The 20,404-nt window shown below is 42.3% G+C and overlaps 1 protein-coding gene across 3 annotated transcripts in view; it reads right to left on the bottom strand.

The window, feature by feature from the left end:
• LOC121535151 (ephrin type-B receptor 1) overlaps positions 1-20,404 on the bottom strand; it is a 325,240-nt gene that overhangs the window by 38,064 nt on the left and 266,772 nt on the right. For all 3 annotated transcript variants that reach the window (XM_041841921.2, XM_041841922.2, XM_041841923.2), the window contains one exon: positions 7,462-7,624. In XM_041841921.2, the coding sequence (XP_041697855.2) occupies positions 7,462-7,624 (163 nt within the window). The remainder of the gene's footprint in view (positions 1-7,461; positions 7,625-20,404) is intronic.

Below are 20,404 nucleotides of genomic sequence, written 5' to 3'. Positions count from 1 at the left end.
AGGCTTTGTTACTTTGGTCCCAGCTCTCTGCAGGTCATTCACTAGGTCCCCCCGTGTGGTTCTGGGATTTTTGCTCACCGGTCTTGTGATCATTTTGACCCCACGGGGTGAGATCTTGCGTGGAGCCCCAGATCGAGGGAGATTATCTGTGGTCTTGTATGTCTTCCATTTCCTAATAATTGCTCCCACAGTTGATTTCTTCAAACCAAGCTGCTTACCTATTGCAGATTCAGTCTTCCCAGCCTGGTGCAGGTCTACAATTTTGTTTCTGGTGTCCTTTGAAAGCTCTTTGGTCTTGGCCATAGTGGAGTTTGGAGTGTGACTGTTTGAGGTTGTGGACAGGTGTCTTTTATACTGATAACAAGTTCAAACAGGTGCCTTTAATACAGGTAACGAGTGGAGGACAGAGGAGCCTCTTAAAGAAGAAGTTACAGGTCTGTGAGAGCCAGAAATCTTGCTTGTTTGTAGGTGACCAAATACTTATTTTCCACCATAATTTGCAAATAAATTCATTAAAAATCCTACAATGTGATTTTCTGGAGAAAAAAAATCTCAATTTGTCTGTCATAGTTGACGTGTACCTATGATGAAAATTACAGGCCTCTCTCATCTTTTTAAGTGGGAGAACTTGCACAATTGGTGGCTGAATTTTTTTTTTTTTCCCCCACTGTATATAGAGTTAAGCCATGCTGACTGTCACCTGTACATTTCCATAGACGAGCGAGATAGAGAGAGGGAGAATGATCAATAGAGTGTTTCTGTCGCCATTCCTAATCCCTCCGGTCACAGTCTGACAGACATAAAAGACCACCTTGGAATTTCTACCGGGAATGTTCAGACACAAGCTGCTCTTAGACAGTAAGAAATACAGCTAAATATTACCTTAAAGTCAGCGGCGAAAGGAGGAAGAATGGCACTGGAGTTCAGAGGGTAGCCTAAATAACTTCTAAAGACACACTAAATGCCTCAGTCCTATCTCGTGTCTTTGTGTGGCTGTCTTAGGGACTTAGGGCCACTGTAGTAGTGTTTCTTTAGGAAGATTTAGCATGCTGCGGGCAAACTGACAGCTTCCAAATGAATTCGCTTTACAGCAATGGGACAAAAGGAGAAGTGAGGAGAAGTCTTGAGAGCGGTGATAAAGTATCTGAAATATCTATAAAATAAGAAACTAAAAGTACACTTGATAGTGTGAATAAACTGTCTGAGTGCTAGCCAACAATAAAAATACAGCACATTACAATCAGTCAGTTAGGGCTGGGTGATATGGCCTAAAAAACATCTAGATTTTTTCAAACTTTTGGGGATTCATGATATATATATGTCTTTTTTTATGTTCTCTAAATAAGCATTGTTGTACAATTAAAGGTCAAATATACTGCATTTCAAACAGTCAGCAATAATCTAATGAATTCAGGGCTTGTGAAGTTATACCTAGGCTAAATATAAGCTATCCACAACCATAAGACCCACTAATAATTTAATGATTTTATCATAATAGTTTAACTTGCTTTTTTTGTAATAATCACTTCTCTGGCTTTCAAGTCTGTCTATGAAAATGTCCTTTTATGTTACAAATTAAACTAGAACCATGCATAATGCACCTTCACTAATAATGACTCACTTTTTGTAGCTATAGAAAGTTAACACAGGTCTCATCAACAATCTCTCAAGCCCACGTGCTAGTGACTAGCCAGCTAATCTTTATATTTCAAGTTTAGCCAACTTGGATCTATTTGCTAGCTAACAAGGTTGAACAGTTGAATTGTTATGAACACACCCCTTTGTCCGTCTCCAACTGTTTTAAAAAGATGTTAGCCTGTCCTCTTTGTTCAGATATTGAAATCAAGTGGCCTACCTTATTTCTCAGAATGAGAACAAGTTGCCAATTCCTTATATAATGGTGTTTTATGCTTACAGAACATTTATAAACAGACTAGACAGCTAGTATAACAGTCTTTGCCTAAAATGCTGCTAGAGGTACCCCAATACCGCGCGCGACAAACTGAGCATTCATTTTCCAGAATCAATGTTCATTGATTCTCTCGTTTTAGTAGTGTCTGCTCTGCGCGCAATTTGAGTAGTTGATATATAAAAAGGGTATTGTTAGAAAAGTTTAAATCTCCTCTATTACAGTAAAATTATGTCTTAATGTGTTTCGGTCTCTATATGACCAATTCTGTTGGACCAAACCTCAAATTGTTGGCGTGAGATTAAGGGGGAGGGGCTTGGTGTGTGTGTGTGTGTGTGTGTGTGTGTGTGTGTGTGTGTGTGTGTGTGTGGGTGTGTGTGTGTGTGTAAACCATAGAGGAAGACGCGAAGCGAGAGGCTTCATTCTTGTAAAATCTGTCCAAAATAAACCCAATGCATTTCTATGTGCTTATTTTGGACCTAAGCTTGTCGCCTGCCTTCCTGTCTTTGGTACAACGACGCCCATTGTTATGGTAGAGACGTGCATCTCGTTATTATATACAGATCTCTGGTGTAAATGAGAAGGTGAACACAGCACAGAAGGAGCGAAGGAGACGAGACCAAAAATACAAAATGAGAACAAGCGGACATAAACACTCATAAAAACTAAAAATAACAAAACCTTGATTCTTGCGATACAGGCATTTGGAATAACACGCAAAAACATACATTCAAATTAATCTAATTAATTCGATATATCGCCCTGCCCTACAGTCAGGTATCATCACCTGGCTGTAGAGAACTAGTCTCTATGATAGGCCAATCAGCTCCTCCTCATTGCACCTGTCAATCAAATGACTGAGTGAGTGGGGTGAGGGTGGGGGGTAATGAGACAACTGTGGGAGGCGTGTGACAATGTGATGACAGACAGATATGAGGAATTGTTGACTGTGAGAGGAGAGGTTGTGGGAGAGAAGAGGAAAAAGAAAAGACTCAGAGAGAAGGATGGAGGAGGGCAGGAGGTGGATAGACAGTGAAGAAGGTGATGAGACAAGTGGAGGGTGGGGTGAGACAAGTGGAGGGTGGGGTGACACGGGTATTGCAGGTGAGAGGAGGGGGACATGGGGAGGACAGGGGAGGAAGACACTGTAGAGGGTGAGGAACTTAGTCTACCAGTCTGACAGGTGTCTTATCAACAAGCTCTCACAGTCTCACTTCAGAATCTGACGTTTGTCTTTAAACGTCAAACTTCAAAGGTTAAATTTAGGCATTCATTCCGAATGGTGGGGTTAAGGTTTGGGATAGGGTTAAAACAAAAAAATAAAAAGTACTAGGATTGAACACGTGACCCTCGGAGCCGGAGCTTGCGGCTTACGCCCATCCGCCATCCCCGCCCACAACGCCCTAGCAAACCGCAAGTCTACTTGATGGTAATAGCCCTCACGGTTGGCCCTAGTTGCCGTTTTTTAAGCATTCTACCGAGGTCCTGGGTACCTGGAAAGATGTCGAATTTCGCCTTGGATCTTGAGCGACCTGGCTGGTACACTATATATATAAAAGTATGTGGACACCCCTTCAAATTAGTGGATTTGGCTACTTCAGCCACACCCGTTGCTGACAGGTGTATAAAATCGAGCACACAGCCATGCAATCACCATAGACAAACATTGGCAGTAGAATAGCCTTGCTGAAGAGCTCAGTGACTTTCAACGCGACACCGTCATAGGATGCCACCTTTCCAGCAAGTCAGTTTGTCAAATTTCTGCCCTGCTAGATCTGCCACGGTCAACTGTAAGTGCTGTTATTGTGAAGTGGAAAAGTCTAGGAGCAACAACGGCTCAGTCGCGAAGTGGTAGGTCACACAAGCTCACAGAACGGGACCGCCGAGTGCTGAAGCACGTAGCGCGTAAAAATATTCTGTCCTCGTTGCAACACTCACTACCGAGTTCAAACTGCCTATGGAAGCAACGTCAGCACAAGAACTGTTCGTCGAGAGCTTCAATGGGTTTCCATGGCTGAGCAGCCGCACACAAACCTAAGATCACCATGCTCTATGCCAAGCGTCGGCTGGAGTTGTGTAAAGCTCGCCGCCATTGGACTGGAGCAGTGGAAATGCGCTCTCTGGAGTGATGAATCACGCTTTACCATCTGGCAATCCAACTGACAAATCTGGGTTTGGCGGACGCCAGGAGAACGCTACCTGCCCGAATGCATAATGCCAACTGTAAACTTTGTTGGAGGGGGAATAATAGTCTGGGGCTGTTTTTCATGGTTTGGGCTAGGTCCCTTAGTTCCAGTGAAGGGAAATCTTAACGCAACAGCATACAATGACATTCTATACGATTCTGTGCTTTCAACTTTCCTGTTTTAGCATGACAATGCCCCTGTGCACAAAGCGAGGTCCATACAGAAATGGTTTGTTGGGCCTCCTGAGTGGCGCAGCGGTCTAAGGCATTGCCACGACCGGGAGACCCATGAGATGGCGCTCAATTGGCCCAGCGTCGTCCGGGTTAGGGGAGGTTTTGGCCGGCTGGGATGTCCTTGTCCCATCGCGCTCTAGCGACTCCTTGTGGTGGCCGTGCGCATGCACGCTGACTTCAGGTCGCCATCTGTACAGTGTTTCCTCCGACACATTGGTGTGGCTGGTTTCCGGGTTAAGCGAGCAGTGTGTCAAGAAGCAGTGCGGCTTGGTGGGTCGTATTTTGGAGGACGCATGGCTCTCGACTTTCGCCTCTCCCGAGTCCATACAGGAGTTCCAGCGATGGGACAAGACTGTAACTATCAATTGTATATCACGAAATATCAATTCTTTTTTTTCTTTTTTTATAAAATACAAATAAAATGGTTTGTTGAGATTGGTGTGGAAGAACTTGACTCTCCTGCACAGAGCCCTGACCTCAACCCAATTGAACACCTTTGGGATTAATTGGAACGCCGATCGCGAGCCAGGCCTAATCGCCCAACATCAGTGCCCAACCTCACTAATGCTCTTGTGGCTGAATGGAAGCAAGTCCCGCAGCAATGTTCCAACATCTAGTGGAAAGCCTTCCCAGAATAGTGGAGGCTGTTATAGCAGCAAAGGGTGGACCAACTCCATATTAATGCCCATGACTTTGGAATGAGATGTTCGACGAGCAGGTGTCCACAAACTTTTGGTCATGTAGTGTACTAGGGTTTGTGTCAAGACTACTAAATCTGCTCCAACAGATTACAACAACACCTGCACCTATCCACCTCTGGACTATCTGACAGGGAGGGAGGACTGTGTGGAGGGATGGAAGGAGAGAGGGAAGAAGGGAAAGAGGGAGGAAAGGACGGAGGAATAGGGGGAGGTGGGGTATTTGTGATGTCAAGTGGAGATTTGCCCTTTGATGTGGATCATAGATACAGTTGAAGTCGGAAGTTTACGTACACCTTAGCCAAATACATTTAAACTCAGTTTTTCACAATTCCTGACATTTAATCCTAGTAAGAATTCCCTGTCTTAGGTCAGTTAGGATCACCACTTTATTTTAAGAATGTGAAATGTCAGAATAATAGTAGAGAGAATTATTTATTTCAGCTTTTATTTCTTTCATCACATTCCCAGTGGGACAGAAGTTTACATACACTCAATTAGTATTTGGTAGCATTGCCTTTAAATTGTTTAACTTGGGTCAAACGTTTCAGGTAGCCTTCCACAAGCTTCCCACAATAAGTTGGGTGAATTTTGGCCCATTCCTCCTGACAGAGCTGGTGTAACTGAGTCAGGTTTGTAGGCCTCCTTGTTCGCACACACTTTTTCAGTTCTGCACACAAATTGAGGTCAGGGCTTTGTGATGGCCACTCCAATACCTTGACTTTGTTGTCCTTAAGCCATTTTGCCACAACTTTGGAAGTATGCTTGGGGTCATTGTCCATTTGGAAGACCCATTTGTGACCAAGCTTTAACTTCCTGACTTATGTCTTGAGATGTTGCTTCAATATATCCACATAATGTTCCTTCCTCATGATGCCATCTATTTTGTGAAGTGCACCAGTCCCTCCTGCAGCAAAGCACCCCCACAGCATGATGCTACCACCCCCGTGCGTCACGGTTGGGATGGTGTTCTTCGGCTTGCAATCAACCCCCTTTTTCCTCCAAACATAACGATGGTCATTATGGCCAAACAGTTCTATTTTTGTTTCATCAGACCAGAGGACATTTCTCCAAAAAGTAAGATCTTTGTCCCCATGTGCAGTTGCAAACCGTAGTCTGTCTTTTTTTATGGCGGTTTTGGAGCAGTGGCTTCTTCCTTGCTGAGCGGCCTTTCAGGTTAAGTCGATATAGGACTAGTTTTACTGTGGATATAGATACTTTTGTACCTGTTTCCTCCAGCATCTTCACAAGGTCCTTTACTGTTGTTCTGTGAGTGATTTGCACTTTTCGCACCAAAGTACGTTCATCTCTAGGAGATAGAACGCGTCTCCTTCCTGAGCGGTATGACGGCTGCGTGGTCCAATGGTGTTTATACTTGCGTACTATTGTTTGTACAGATGAACGTGGTACCTTCAGGCGTTTGGAAATTGCTCCCAAGGATGAACCAGACTTGTGGAGGTCTTTAATTTTGGCTGATTTCTTTTGATTTTCCCATGATGTCAAGCAAAGAGGCACTGAGTTTGAAGGTACATCCACAGGTACACCTCCAATTGACTCATATGATGTCAATTAGCTTATCAGAAGCTTCTAAAGCCATGACATCATTTTCTGGAATTTTCCAAGCTGTTTAATGGCACAGTCAACTTAGTGTATGTAAACTTCTGAACCACCCAGTGGTTAGGGTTAGGATTCTGAGAGGGTAAGCTGCTTCTAGACCTGTGCCTAAAAGGGTATCTTCTACCCGGAGCATGTAGAGTTTTGTAAATCATCTTGCAGCATATTGCGTAAGAAAGAAGACAGGAAATGTGGCGTACACCCACGCACAAACATCTGGACACATGCTCTCATACTGTCACATGCACGCACATCCCCCCCACCGCCCACCGCGTGCCAGTGTAGCAGGTGTTGCGCCCCCCTGAAAAATCCAACCCCCGGTGGCAAATAATTAATCACATTAGCCACTAATCACAGCTAAGCATTCTGGGATAGCTCCTCAGCAACAGACGGGCTCAATGAAGAACCAATTAGCTAAGCAGTTTGGATCAAGCACAGTCAGTTACACACAAGAAAAGACAAATGCTCAAAACCACCATTCTTAACTCCAATATATCATTCTTAACAATCTCATACATGATGGTTAAGACAGTGGATTTAGAAATACAATATTCGAAAAACATCAATAAACATATTGTCACACAGTGATCCACAATCATATGATCCCAAATCAAATTCACAATCCTTCTTCCTCTCTACTCTATATCCACTCCTATTCTGTCTCTCTCTTTCTCTCTTACAGTTTCTCTCTCTCTCAAACAAACTCTCTCTCACAAACACACACACACGCACACAAACACACACACAAACAAACACACACAGCTCCCCACCACCACCCCTCACAAACTTCCCTCGCCTCCCCTCCTCCCGTTGATCCTTACCATCTGTGAGGGTTTGGAAGCACATCTTGCCACTGTATTTGCCAAAGCCAGCCACGGTCCTGGCCCGCACCTGCACGACGTAGACTGTGCCCGCCCGAAGGCCCTCCACCCTGGCTGTGTTGATCTCACTGCGCAACATGGTGGAGTTGATCTCTGAATGGTCCTGGAGGAACAGAGGAGAAGGGGATACCTGGTTAATGTTGCAGAGAGATAGAGAAGATCATGTGTTTAATCCAGGACTTGACACAATGGGGAAGAGACAGAGAGGAAGAGACCAGGGGCCGTATGTCTCAAGCGATGGTTTCATTAACCATGAAATCTGGACCGTATATATTGTATCAAACTTCAGAGTAGGAGTGCTGATTTAGGATCAGTGTTGCCTTTTAGATCCCAATTAATAAGATCACATGGACAGGAAGTACCTGATCCTAGATCAGCACTCCTACTCTGAGAAGCTTGATACAGTACATATGTACCAAGATGAACCTTTAAGGAAACCATTGTATCATCAAGGAGGTAGGTATCATAATATGTCCGAAACCCTTTGGCAGATTCCTCACTGTCATGTGTGTCTCCCCTATGCTGCGGCAGTAGTCAGCAACCAACAGTGAGCAACATTGGCTGCCTTTGCCACAACAGAGGTAACACCAGCATTTATTTTATGTTTATTTAGCACAGAAAGGAAAGAGAATTGAAATTCGAGAAACCATTACTTAGACATGGTTAATAAGAGCAACAAAAAGCAGAAAAGTTGACAGATGGGGCATATGTGCCTACACTTTCCTTGTCCATAGAAACCTAAAGTTCAGATGAGTCATATGCCATTTTGATGCTGTAACAAGCCTATTCAACATCATAGCACTAAAGTGTTCTCTAGCTGTTGTTGTTCTCTTTCTATGAGAGACTGGTTAGTTTGTTATTATGTCGCCCTTGACAGGCTTACATAACTGTTACCACCACAGATGGAAACTTTAGTGCCGAGGTTGAATGACAGTATGTATTGTTAGAGGGAGTGCTTTGGTGCGCACACGCACACACACACACACACACACACTGCCCATTAGGCCCATTAGTCTGTGAGTCACATTGTAAAATTGTTCCTGCTGTATTTACTGCTGGCCTCAGAAGTGTTTAGAAGAGAGAGAGACTTTAATTAGTAAAGGAAGTGATGAACATTGTCTCTCTCGTTCTGTGGTGTCTGAAGTGGCGCACTGCTAATTATGTCAGAGGATTAATTCCACCCACAGAATGGGTTTGTTGTCACTTAATGGAACAAAGCAACGCTTACAAGTTCCTTTTTGTAGAGAATTGTTTCATGTGACATTTTCTTGTTCTGTTTTGTTTTGTTTGTGTAAGAGTGGGAGTTCAAAGGATTAAAAAAGAATATGGTATGGTCAAAGTTAGGATTAAATGGATCAACGAAAGTGTATAAATTAATCCAATAAGACTTTTTAGACCCGGAGGGCTATATTTTAACTAACCTAACACAATGGTAAATCTAAGCGCTGACGCTAGTGCTATAGGTCTGGGGGTGTGTCAGATTTTGTTTTGCTATTTTCACAGCCGTTATTATGAGCACAATAGCTGGCGGTGGCGCGAAAGGGCTGGGTTTTGATGAATAAACAAGTTGTAGATGTGACGAGGGCTTGGCCACTCACTGGCCAATCAAGGCATTCCATGGCTTAATACTGCATGGGTTTGTCTCAAATTCTGTAGTTTATTGATGGTCTTTGCATTGTCATCAACTACAATCCGGCTGGGGGCAAGGAATATTCTCATCCTAGTCCATCGTGGATTGATACTACAGTTTATTAAATAGCATAGGCTATAGTAACGAGTGATAGCAACAGTAAAAAAAAAAGTGTTTGCTCAATATGTTTGGAGTGTTGACAGTCAACATCGTAATTGGCTTCAACTAGTATAGGTCTTTACGGATCGCACTTCTCCTCAAATAAAAAATACTAGGCTCCCGTTAATTATATTGTATGTATGAGGCACATTCTCAATAAGCAAGATATAGCCTAGGCATACCGTTGATATGGTGTTATAGGAGTGAAAAATGTGAATAGCCTATGTTTAGAAGAGCACGTCTTTGGTAACCGGACAAGAGGCACTCTTTGGAAATGCATGGGGATGGATACAAGTCGAATGGAGTATACACTGCAGGTTGGCCTATGTGAATTCTGAATAATGCAAAAGCATGTTGGCAAAAGCCTCACGAGTAGACCATTTAGAAGCCTTTTATGGATAGGCTACATGGCTAATGCATGGCCAGGATGAGAAAGACACCAGACATTGAAACAGCTTCCGTTATAGTAGGGTAAGGGTAGCCTACTATAAGGGTTTCTTTTTTAATAAAACAAAACGGAAAACAAGCAATTGTTACAGGAAAATAACTTCAATGTTTCTAAATTCGAGTGTCACCGGGTTATCGAATCTCTCGTTCCATGATGGGCATATAGCCTACATGGAGGGTTTTTTATGCACATCCAAAATAATAACAGGAGCTGGATGTCCGCTCACTATTTTAATAAAGCTTTGGTGATTAACATTTATTTCAAAGTGGTCTCACGAGCCAAACCCTTTATCCATAGTCTTGACTACTTGGCGAACGCATTGGGCATGACAAAAAAACAGCCTTCATTGAAAGGAGGGGAGGCTATGCTTGGTTTTTAATCAAACAAAACAGGAAAAAAATATTAGTTTTTTATTGTTTTTAAATACGAGGTTTACGGGCACTAAAAGCACATCTCTCTTGTTCCATGTGCATATGGGCACTGTGCATCACGGCTGGAAAGGCTGCGCTTCCGTTGTCAAAATCCATGCTATAACCTACGCTAAGACCAGCTTTCGGTTGGTCTTAAATACCCCCACCAGCGCATACTAAACGTTTTTAAGGACACACCTCAGATATTGCCACCCATCCCACCTAAGCACAAGTGAGCTCATATAAGACAGGTAAATTACCAATCCTGGAGCTAGGGTTTGGAAATAAAAGAGCACTGACTTTAACAGGTCAAATTTGCAAAGGAGCATGCGTTTGACAATTGCGCTGGCTTAACGGCAGCCGAAAATAGTGCCCTGAAAGTCTAACAGTCTGCGTGTGTGTGTGTGTGTGTGTCATATCTGTGTACTGGCGTGTCTGTGAGTTGTATTTGTGTGTGTCATATCTGTGCAGGTGTGTAGGCCCAGTCTCCACCACCTTAAATTAACCAACCTGGCCCAGCCTGCTAGTGCTAGAAGACTTTGGTCCTGAAGTCCTGAAGTTCTGGAGCAGTATCTGCTATGGGGATAGGAGGGGGTAACTGTAATTAGCTAGTCCCGTCACCACCCCACACACAGAGTGAATATAACAGCCAGAAAATAAGGCTGCACACCTACAATACACTACACTACAGCCACCACTGCAGGCTGCCGATATAGCTAAGAAAGAGAGGGGAGGGAGAGAGGGAGGGAAGTTGAGAGAGAGGGTGAGAGAGAGAGAGAGAGAGCGAGAGAGAGAGAGAGGGTGAGAGAGAGAGGGTGAGAGAGAGGTTATATAAATAGAGCCACACATCCATATACCATCAGATTGACTGCAGTTTCTCAGGTATGCAAGTACTGAAGAGACTACTTACTATACCTCATCATCAGTGTTGTGTTCGAGGCCACCTAAAGCGAGACCGAGTCAAGACCAAGACCGGAAATATGTGAGTACAATTCAAGACCATGATTGTAATTTTGTCAAATCACCACCATAATAAGAGTTCAAAATGTCCAGTATTTCTGTGTTCATATTTCAGAACAATGTATGCATTCTTTAGACGTTCAGAATAGGGAAAAAATGCATGCTGAGGGAAAATAGAGCCACTCTACAAATTACTACTAAACCAAACACAGTGGGGAACAATGGGCCTTCTATGCCTTCAGAGAAGGGCTAAGGATTTATAAAAATAATAATAATAATAATAATAATAATAATAATAATAATAATAATAATAATACAAATTATAATTATTATAATAATAATAATTATATTATTATTTTCAATGATGTTCTGATTTAATCTCTTCAGTTTTTGTTGGAAAGGAAAGGGTTAACACTAAAGAGAAAAAAAGATCCAATCAGGATTTCTTCGTTGCTGGTGATAAATCTAGCTAGCTACAGTGGCTTGCGAAAGTATTCACCCCCCTTGGCATTTTTCCTATTTTGTTGCCTTACAACCTGGAATTAAAATTGATTTTTTGAGGGTTTGTATCATTTGATTTACACAACATGCCTACCACTTTGAATATGCAAAATATGTTTTATTGTGAAACAAACAAGAAATACTATTTACCCCCCCAAAGTCAATACTTTGTAGAGCCACCTTTTGCAGCAATTACAGCTTCAAGTCTCTTGGGTATGTCTCTATAAGCTTGGCACATCTAGCCACTGGGATTTTTGCCCAGTCTTCAAGGCAAAACTGTTCCAGCTCCTTCTAGTTACCACAGATTCTCAATTGGATTGAGTTCTGGGCTTTGACTAGGCCATTCCAAGACATTTAAATGTTTCCCTTTAAACCACTCGAGTGTTGATTTGGCAGTATGCTTAGGGTCATTGTCCTGCTGGAAGGTGAACCTCCGTCCCAGTCTCAAATCTCTGGAAGACTGAAACAGGTTTCCCTCAAGAATTTCCCTGTATTTAGCGCCATCCATCATTCCTTCAATTCTGACCAGTTTCCCAGTCCCTGTCGATGAAAAACATCCCCACAGCATGTTGCTGCCACCACCATGCTTTATTGTGGGGATGGTGTTCTCGGTGTTGATGAGAGGTGTTGGGTTTGCGCCAGACATAGCGTTTTCCTTGATGGCCAAAAAGCTCAATTTTAGTCTCATCTGACCAGAGTACCTTCTTCCATATGTTTGGGGAGTCTCCCACATGCCTTTTGGCGAACACCAAACGTGTTTGCTTATTTTCTTCTTTAAGCAATGGCTTTTTTCTGGCCACTCTTCCGTAAAGCCCAGCTCTGTGGAGTGTACGGCTTAAAGTGGTCCTATGAACAGATACTCCAATCTCTGCTGTGGAGCTTTGCAGCTCCTTCAGGGTTATCTTTGGTCTCTTTGTTGCCTCTCTGATTAATGCCCTCCTTGCCTGGTCCGTGAGTTTTGGTGGGCGGCCCTCTCTTGGCAGGTTTGTTGTGGTGCCATATTCTTTCAATTTTTTAATAATGGATTTAATGGTGTTCCGTGGGATGTTCAAAGTTTCAGATATTTTTTTATAACCCAACCCTGATCTGTGCTTCTCCACAACTTTGTCCCTGACCTGTTTGGAGAGCTCCTTGGTCTTCATGGTGCCGCTTGCTTGGTGTTGCCCCTTGCTTAGTGGTGTTGCAGACTTTTTTTCAGAACAGGTGTATAAATACTGAGATCATGTGACAGATCATGTGACACTTAGATTGTACACAGGTGGACTTTATTTAACTAATTATGTGACTTCTGAAGGTAATTGGTTGCACCAGATCTTATTTAGGGGCTTCATAGCAAAGGGGGTGAATACAGTTCTTTTTTTCATTTCACTTCACCAATTTTGACTATTTTGTGTATGTCCATTACATGAAATTCAAATAAAAATCCATTTAAATTACAGGTTGTAATGCAACCAAATAGGAAAAACGCCAAGGGGGATGAATTCTTTTGCAAGGCACTGTACTGGCTTATTATGTCCGAGTTTATGGACTGCTTATCCTTTAACATCATGCTGTGTGTGACTGCTGTCTTTCCATCGGCCCTTTGCAGTGGTGTAGTGGTACCTGGAGAAGTGGGTATACTCACATTTTGTCCACCCAGGCCCATCCATGTCTACACCCTTGATGCAAACAGGGCATGATAACAATCTCACATCACAAATAGCCTACTAACCAACACTTCAGACTAAACTTTTTCAATACCTGGTTTGCATACCCATTGTTGACTTAGTTAGCATTTACTGATGTCATAATTCTGTGAGCTGCTCCATGCCAAAACCAGTTGAGAGTTGCACACTCTAGATGCCTGCAGATGATATTCCAATTAAACTAGGCTATGTGTGTGGTGCGCATGTGAATATATTTCACGTGCTTTGTGATTGTGTAGGCTACTTTGTGCATGATTTCTCTATTGTACTACATAATTGATACGTCGTATACCTCCACTACACTACTTTGATAAGCATCACTAGGGATTAAGAAGTCAGTATACGCAATGACCACTGTTAAAAAAAGTTGGTATACGGTTTATACCTGCGTATACCCTCCACTACACCACTGGCCCTTTGTGTTTTACAAAAAGTGCACTCTCCTACATGAGTGCGCTGGTATTACGGTTGCTGTCCTTTCAGAATCACAAACATGTCACACACTGAAGGCCTATAGGTTCGCCACTGCGCAAACATGTCTATAATCGATATAAAGGCTGTTAAGATATGAATGTTTCAACAACGGAGTGTATATATTTGGCCTGGCGAAGCGGTTTTATGCGCTGATTGAATGGAAGCCGATAATTATTAAAAAATGTCTCCGCTGGTCTCGGGAAGAAATTATGAGCCCTCACTATCTGAGACGGAGTCAAGACCGAGTACTAATGTATCGGACACCGAGAACGAGACACTCAATATGCGACCGGTCTCGAGTACTACAACACTGCTCATCACGGAGCAAAATCTATAAACATATGCATATCAACTGTTAATAAGAAACAAAAATAATAAAGAAAGAAAGAGGAAAGAGGAGGATAAAAAAGGAGAAGATAGCAGAATAGAGGCAGAGGCCCGTATGCGGCCCACACCGACATCGTTACCCAATCAGATCATTGTAATTAGATCACGGAGGAAGCTCCATCATTGGCCAGATGAGGTAAACACTGCAATGAAATTCGGCCCACACATAATGATCTCTCCAATCACATTAGGCTTTATTGGACACTCACTCCTGTGATGAAGACGAATGTTAGCTTGTGCCCTAATAGGAAAATGCTACTCCTACATTTAATCTCATAAGAGAAAAGAGACGGAAACAGGATATTAGCATTAACTATGAGTTATATCATTGGATAATTAGATTTGTGGTATTTATATGTTTATTGGTAATGTACCATGAAGGTGAATAGTCACATACATTCCTAGAATTAGCCACAGATTGTCTGCATTACCTATTGTATAATCACACAGTGTAAAAGTGATATTGCACTAATTTGATAAATGTCCAAAAATAGACAACTCATGTAAAGGGAAGCCAGGCAACCACATTAGAGTATTGGGACATCACTCTCATATTCATAAGCAAGGCCATGGTTGGTTGAGCATTGACCACCTGCGGTTAGGATTGGCCCATTCCTGCTGTCAGTCAAACAGAGTCTCCTAGGATCCCCCCTGCCAGCAATACACAATATACAAACAAACGTACGGCACGCATTATTCAACTCATTCTGTGACGTACAGCCTCTTTCCACCAGGTGTAGCGCTTCTCTCGCAGATTTAAAACAAGAAATGATCAATGGTGAGTGTAATGGTGAGTGTAAAGTTAATTACCCATCAATAGTTAATTCAATCAATTGTTAATTTCTCGTGCAATCACTGCGAGCCATCATAACTCTCAAAAATCGTGACACCCACAGTTTAATTGTGAAGATACATTTAGCGGCACCCTAAAAACTCTATTCAAATTCGACACAAACCTTCAAACAGGTATGTAATGAGACATTATATAAGCTCTTTTAGTGTTTTATTCACATTTTAGAGGTGATAAGTTAGACAAATCGGGTGAAAAAAGCCGGTTCCCCACACTATGACGCAGTAGCTTTTGCTTCCCCACCTGCCATTTTGAAAAAGACCCGGCGGAGCTCCATTGCTTCAATCATGCTGAGACGGGCAGCATGAAGGTCTCGTCATTGATTTTGCTGGAAAGGGGAGAAATTGTGCTTTACAATGGTATTCATATTACAGTTGACCTCGAAGTATTATGTTTTTGGGGTGCTAAAATAAGGTCAAATGTACGGAACAGCGTGATGTACAAAAGTACGTTAGCTACCGTTAACCATAAAATATAAGAGTATAGGCTGATTACAGTGGGAATATGCATTTTACAGAGGGGATATATCTACAGTGCCTTCAGACAGTATTCACACCCCTTGACATTTTCCACATTTTGTTGTGTTACAAAGTGGGATTCAAATTGATTTTATTGTCATTTTTTTCAATGATCTACACAAAATACTCTGTAATGTCAAAGTGGAAGAAATGTATAACATTTTTGTATTTATTAATGGAAAATAAAACACAAATATATCTTGATTAGATAACTATTCAACCCCCTGAGACAATGCATGTTAGAATCATCTTTGGCAGCGATTACAGCTGTGAGTCTTTCTGGGTAAGTCACTAAGAGCTTTGCACACCTGGATTGTACATTTTGCACATTATTCTTAAAACAATTCTTCAAGCTCTGTCAAGTTGGTTGTTGATCATTGCTAGACAGCAATTTTCAAGTCTTGCCATAGATTTTCAAGCCGATTTAAGTCAAAACTAGGTAACTAGGCCACTCAAGAACATTAAATGTCGACTTGGTAAGCAACTCCAATGTATATTTGGCCTTGTGTTTTAGGTAATTGTGCTGCTGAAAGGTGAATTTGTCTCCCAGTGTCTGTAGGAAAGAAGACTGAACCAAGTTTTACTCTAGGATTTTGCATGTGCTTAGCTTTAATCAGTTTCTTTTTATCCTAAAAAAAATCCCTAGTCTATGCCGATGACAAGCATACCCATAACATAATTTTTACATTTACATTTACATTTTAGTCATTTAGCAGACGCTCTTATCCAGAGCGACTTACAGGAGCAAATGCAACCACCACCATGCTTGAAAATATGAAGAGCGGTACTCAGTGATGTGTTGTGTTGGATTTGCCCCAAAACATAACACATTGTATTCAGGACAAAAAGTTAATTTCTTTGCCACATTTTTTGCAGTTTTACTTTATTGCAAACAGGATGTATGTTTTGGAATATTTTTATTCTGTATAGGCTTCCTTCTTTTCACTCTGTCATTTAGGTTAGTATTGTGAAGTAACTACAATGTTGTTGATCCATCCTCAGTTATCTCCTATCACAGCCATTAAACTCTGAAACTGTTTTAAAATCACCATTGGCCTCATGGTGAAATCCCTGAGCTGTTTCCTTCCTCTCCGGCAACTGAGTTAGGAAGGCGCCTGTATCTTTGTAGTGACTGTGTGTATTGATACACCATCCAGTGTAATGAATAACTGTACCATGCTCAAAGGGATATTCAATGTCTGTTTTTTCTTTTTTTTACCCATCTACCAATAGGTGACCTTCTTTGCGAAGCATTGGAAAACCTCCCTGGTCTAAGTGGTTGAATCTGTGCTTGAAATTCACTGCTCGACTGAGGGACCTTACAGATCATTGTATGTGTGGGGTACAGAGATGGGGTATTCATTTAAAAATCATGTTAAACACTATTTTTGCACACAGAGTGAGTCCATGCAACTTATTATGTGACTTGTTAAGCACATTTTTACTCCTGATCTTATTTAGGCTTGCCAAAACAAAAGGGTTGAATACCTTTTGACTCAAGACATTTCTAAAAACATAATTCTACTTTGGGGTATTGTGTGTATATCAGTAACACAAAATCTCAATGTAATCCATTTTAAATTAAGGCTGTAACACAACAAAATGTGGAAAAAGTCAAGGGGTGTGAATACTTTCTGAAGGCACAGTATCTAAGCAGAGGGAGGGATGTTGCCGTGGCGAATATATACAGTGCATATACAGTGTTGTGCGGGAGGTGTACATATTGCAGATTAGTATTTGAGGTCATTGTTGACAAGGTGCAGTAATCAGCCCAATGCAAAGTCACTTAATCCCTATTAGCACGATGGCCGGTAGATGAGGGCCACAGCATGGGGGAAGAAACTGTTCAGGTGGCGGGCAGTTTTGGTCATGATTGACCTAAACCGTCTGCCAGAGCAGAGTCTTTGAAATATGGGGTGTTTGGGGTGGGCAGGGTCGGCGATGATCTGACCTGCACGCTTCCTTATCCTGGAGGCGTGCAGGTCCTTAATGGAGGGCAGGTGACAGCTGATGACCTTCTCCGCCAACCAGAAGGCCGATGGGGAACCATCCCTGGAGAGACCGCCAACAGGCAGCGGCCCTTTCACGCTGTCAGTCAAATGGGGATTATATTTGACACAGACACACCTACATCTGCCATATTTAAAGTGTAGTAGCAGGTGGCGGGACAGCAGCTTGACAACAGCCAATGAAAGGCTTTGCTAGGAGAGACTGCTCACCGTGAATGGCCCTCACATGCTGTCAGTCAAATGCGGATTAGAGGAGATACACCCTAACTTGCTATATAAAGACAGAGCAGCAGGTGGGAGGGCAGATGGGAGGGCAGCCAATCGTGAGGCTGGCCAGCAGTGACAGACAGGGAACACTGCATGTCGTCTGGTCTCTGTAGTGTCCTCTTGGCTGAAGGCTGCAGTTCCCTAGGCAGTTTCCCCCAACTAGCACTAATAACAAGGCGGCCTTCTCTCCTAAAGCCTTGAACAATTTGGCTTTAATTTGTTTCAATACACCATTTTGATGCCTGTTGTCGTGGTTAATGATTCTAGCCTTTGTGCACTGCCTTGGAATGAAACAATACAAGGGGAGTCTATGCCCTATAGACTGTCAGAGCAATACAATTGCAGTGGACTGCACCAGTACATTTACACACACTCCAATGGACAGAACAACCCCAACCCCCAAAGTGAATCTCTACTACTGCTGCCTACTATCAGATAAGCTGAGCCAGCTTCTGGCGCCTGTTTAAACTATGGACCATGGCATGCGTGTGTGTGCATCCCCATGTGTGTGTGTACCTCCCCAGACCCCCACCCTGGTGGCATGTGCCAACCTCCTAACAAAGGACAGTATGGTCACCTGGCAGAGAGACAGACCTGGTGTGGTACCATGTGTCCACTTCACATATCACACACACACACAAACACACACACACACACACGCACGAGCCGCCCCCACATACTAACTACATGGTTAACGATACATAGAAGGTATAATATTGGTAACGATAGGGGGATATCATTTCCTTTACAACAAAAACGTTTATTTCTAGAGATACTATATATATGTATTATTTGTAATGCTACTGACGTGAATGAAAAGCGTAAGGAAACAATACCATCAATAAGCAATTTCAATCATTGAGGCACCATCGCTTACATTACTAAACCATAAGCAAGTAATTACCATATTCATTATGAATTCAAATAACCCTTTAGAAGCTGATATTAAAGGGCATTTTAAATCATATTAAGTATCTGCATTATTACATATAGCAAATACAATTTTAAAACAGCCTAAGTGCTAGTCCTTTAAAAAAGTATTCCCTTAAGCATAGCATAATGGTACTATACGGCATTATTCAATTGTCTTGGCCTACTGTTAAAAAGTATTACTATGCATGCTATCTCCTTTCAACCTTTCCACTGCCTTCATCAAAGATAAGCCACTAACAGTGCATATTAACTGTGGGAGAGTGGCTGTACAGCTGCTTTCACACGCCCACTATAAAGACACAAGCAAACGCCACTCTTGAAAGGGAAAACATGATCACAGTTTTGCTAGCTAACCATTAGCAGCATGCTACACTTATATCACCTAGTGTAACCTACATGCAAGCACACACATGTACAAATGCATGGCAAACACGCACACACACACACACAAACACACACACACAAACACACACACACAACTAACTGAGATCACTCACTGGGGGAGCGCAAATCCCTGCACAACTCTCTCAGAATATAATAGAAAGAAAAAAAAAGGCAGGGGATTTAGGAGGAACAACAATGGGCAACCTTGACTCGTTTAGTTTATTTTTCCTCTTTTTCTTTCTGGCTTCAGCAAACATTCAGAGGGCTTAGAACTATGTCTCTACAGCTCACCTGAGTATACTGTCTGGGCTCAGAAGAGCTGGGTGGAGCATAGACAAAAGACAGAGAGAGAAGAGAAGAGGGAGAGCAGCTGAAAGAGAGAAGAGAGAAGAAATAAAGTCTGAAAGGGAAAAATGTAGCACACAGAGAAGGGAGCCAGGGATTTGAATCAAAATCCAGCTTTTCAAAAGTTCCCATTATAAATCATGACATGTCTGTGTGCATACTGAGCTGGGATAATAGATGAAGATTTCACTGAAGGCCAACTGAGAGAATAAATGAATGATATAAACTTAGAGTTGGTGTTTCTTTTGAAAACTCCCTGATTGTGCTTTGAGTGCAATGGAAATTACAGTGGGCAAAAGCACAGTGGGCAAGAGTGATGTTTGCAATGGACAACTTTGCACACACACAGACACACACACCTCAGTAACTCAGTAACCGGAGCCAGCTTAAGAGCGTCCCTGCTCTTCACTCTAGTCTTAATGGAGGCCCTGACCTTCACTACTCCAACTTAGTTCCTACCACCCCAAACTTTAGGAGAAAATAAATAAATAACGATAACGAAAGAGAGGGAATGAGATTCCACTTTTCTCTATAGACCTTTAATTCATTTTTACTTACTTGCCAAACTACACGATTCCAGGACCACTTACTCTGTAGTGAGAGGGGCGTAGTGGCCTGTTTGGTGGAAAGCCTAAAGACTTTAGAGCTCCGGATATCTCTTTTCAGTTTCCCTTCTACTAATTGTCTCTTTGTGTCCTAATTCCCCCTCTCCTCTCTCACTAACACCTGGACTAATCCGAGAAACATTTACAACTCGGGAGGTTGTGGGTTCAAATTCTGTATGGGATCTCTTTAACTTGTACAATGAGCACTTTAGTGTCCTTCCAACAAAAAAGTGCAACTATGAACTCCACTATTACTCTAGTAAAACAACACATGAATGTATAACCGATCTGTGTGGGAAGACGACGTGCATATGACTT

This window comes from Coregonus clupeaformis, chromosome 21 (genome assembly GCF_020615455.1).
Source record: "Coregonus clupeaformis isolate EN_2021a chromosome 21, ASM2061545v1, whole genome shotgun sequence".
Taxonomy (NCBI): domain Eukaryota; kingdom Metazoa; phylum Chordata; class Actinopteri; order Salmoniformes; family Salmonidae; genus Coregonus; species Coregonus clupeaformis.
Note: the sequence above shows the minus strand (reverse complement) of the source record. Positions and strands in the feature narration are given on the sequence as shown.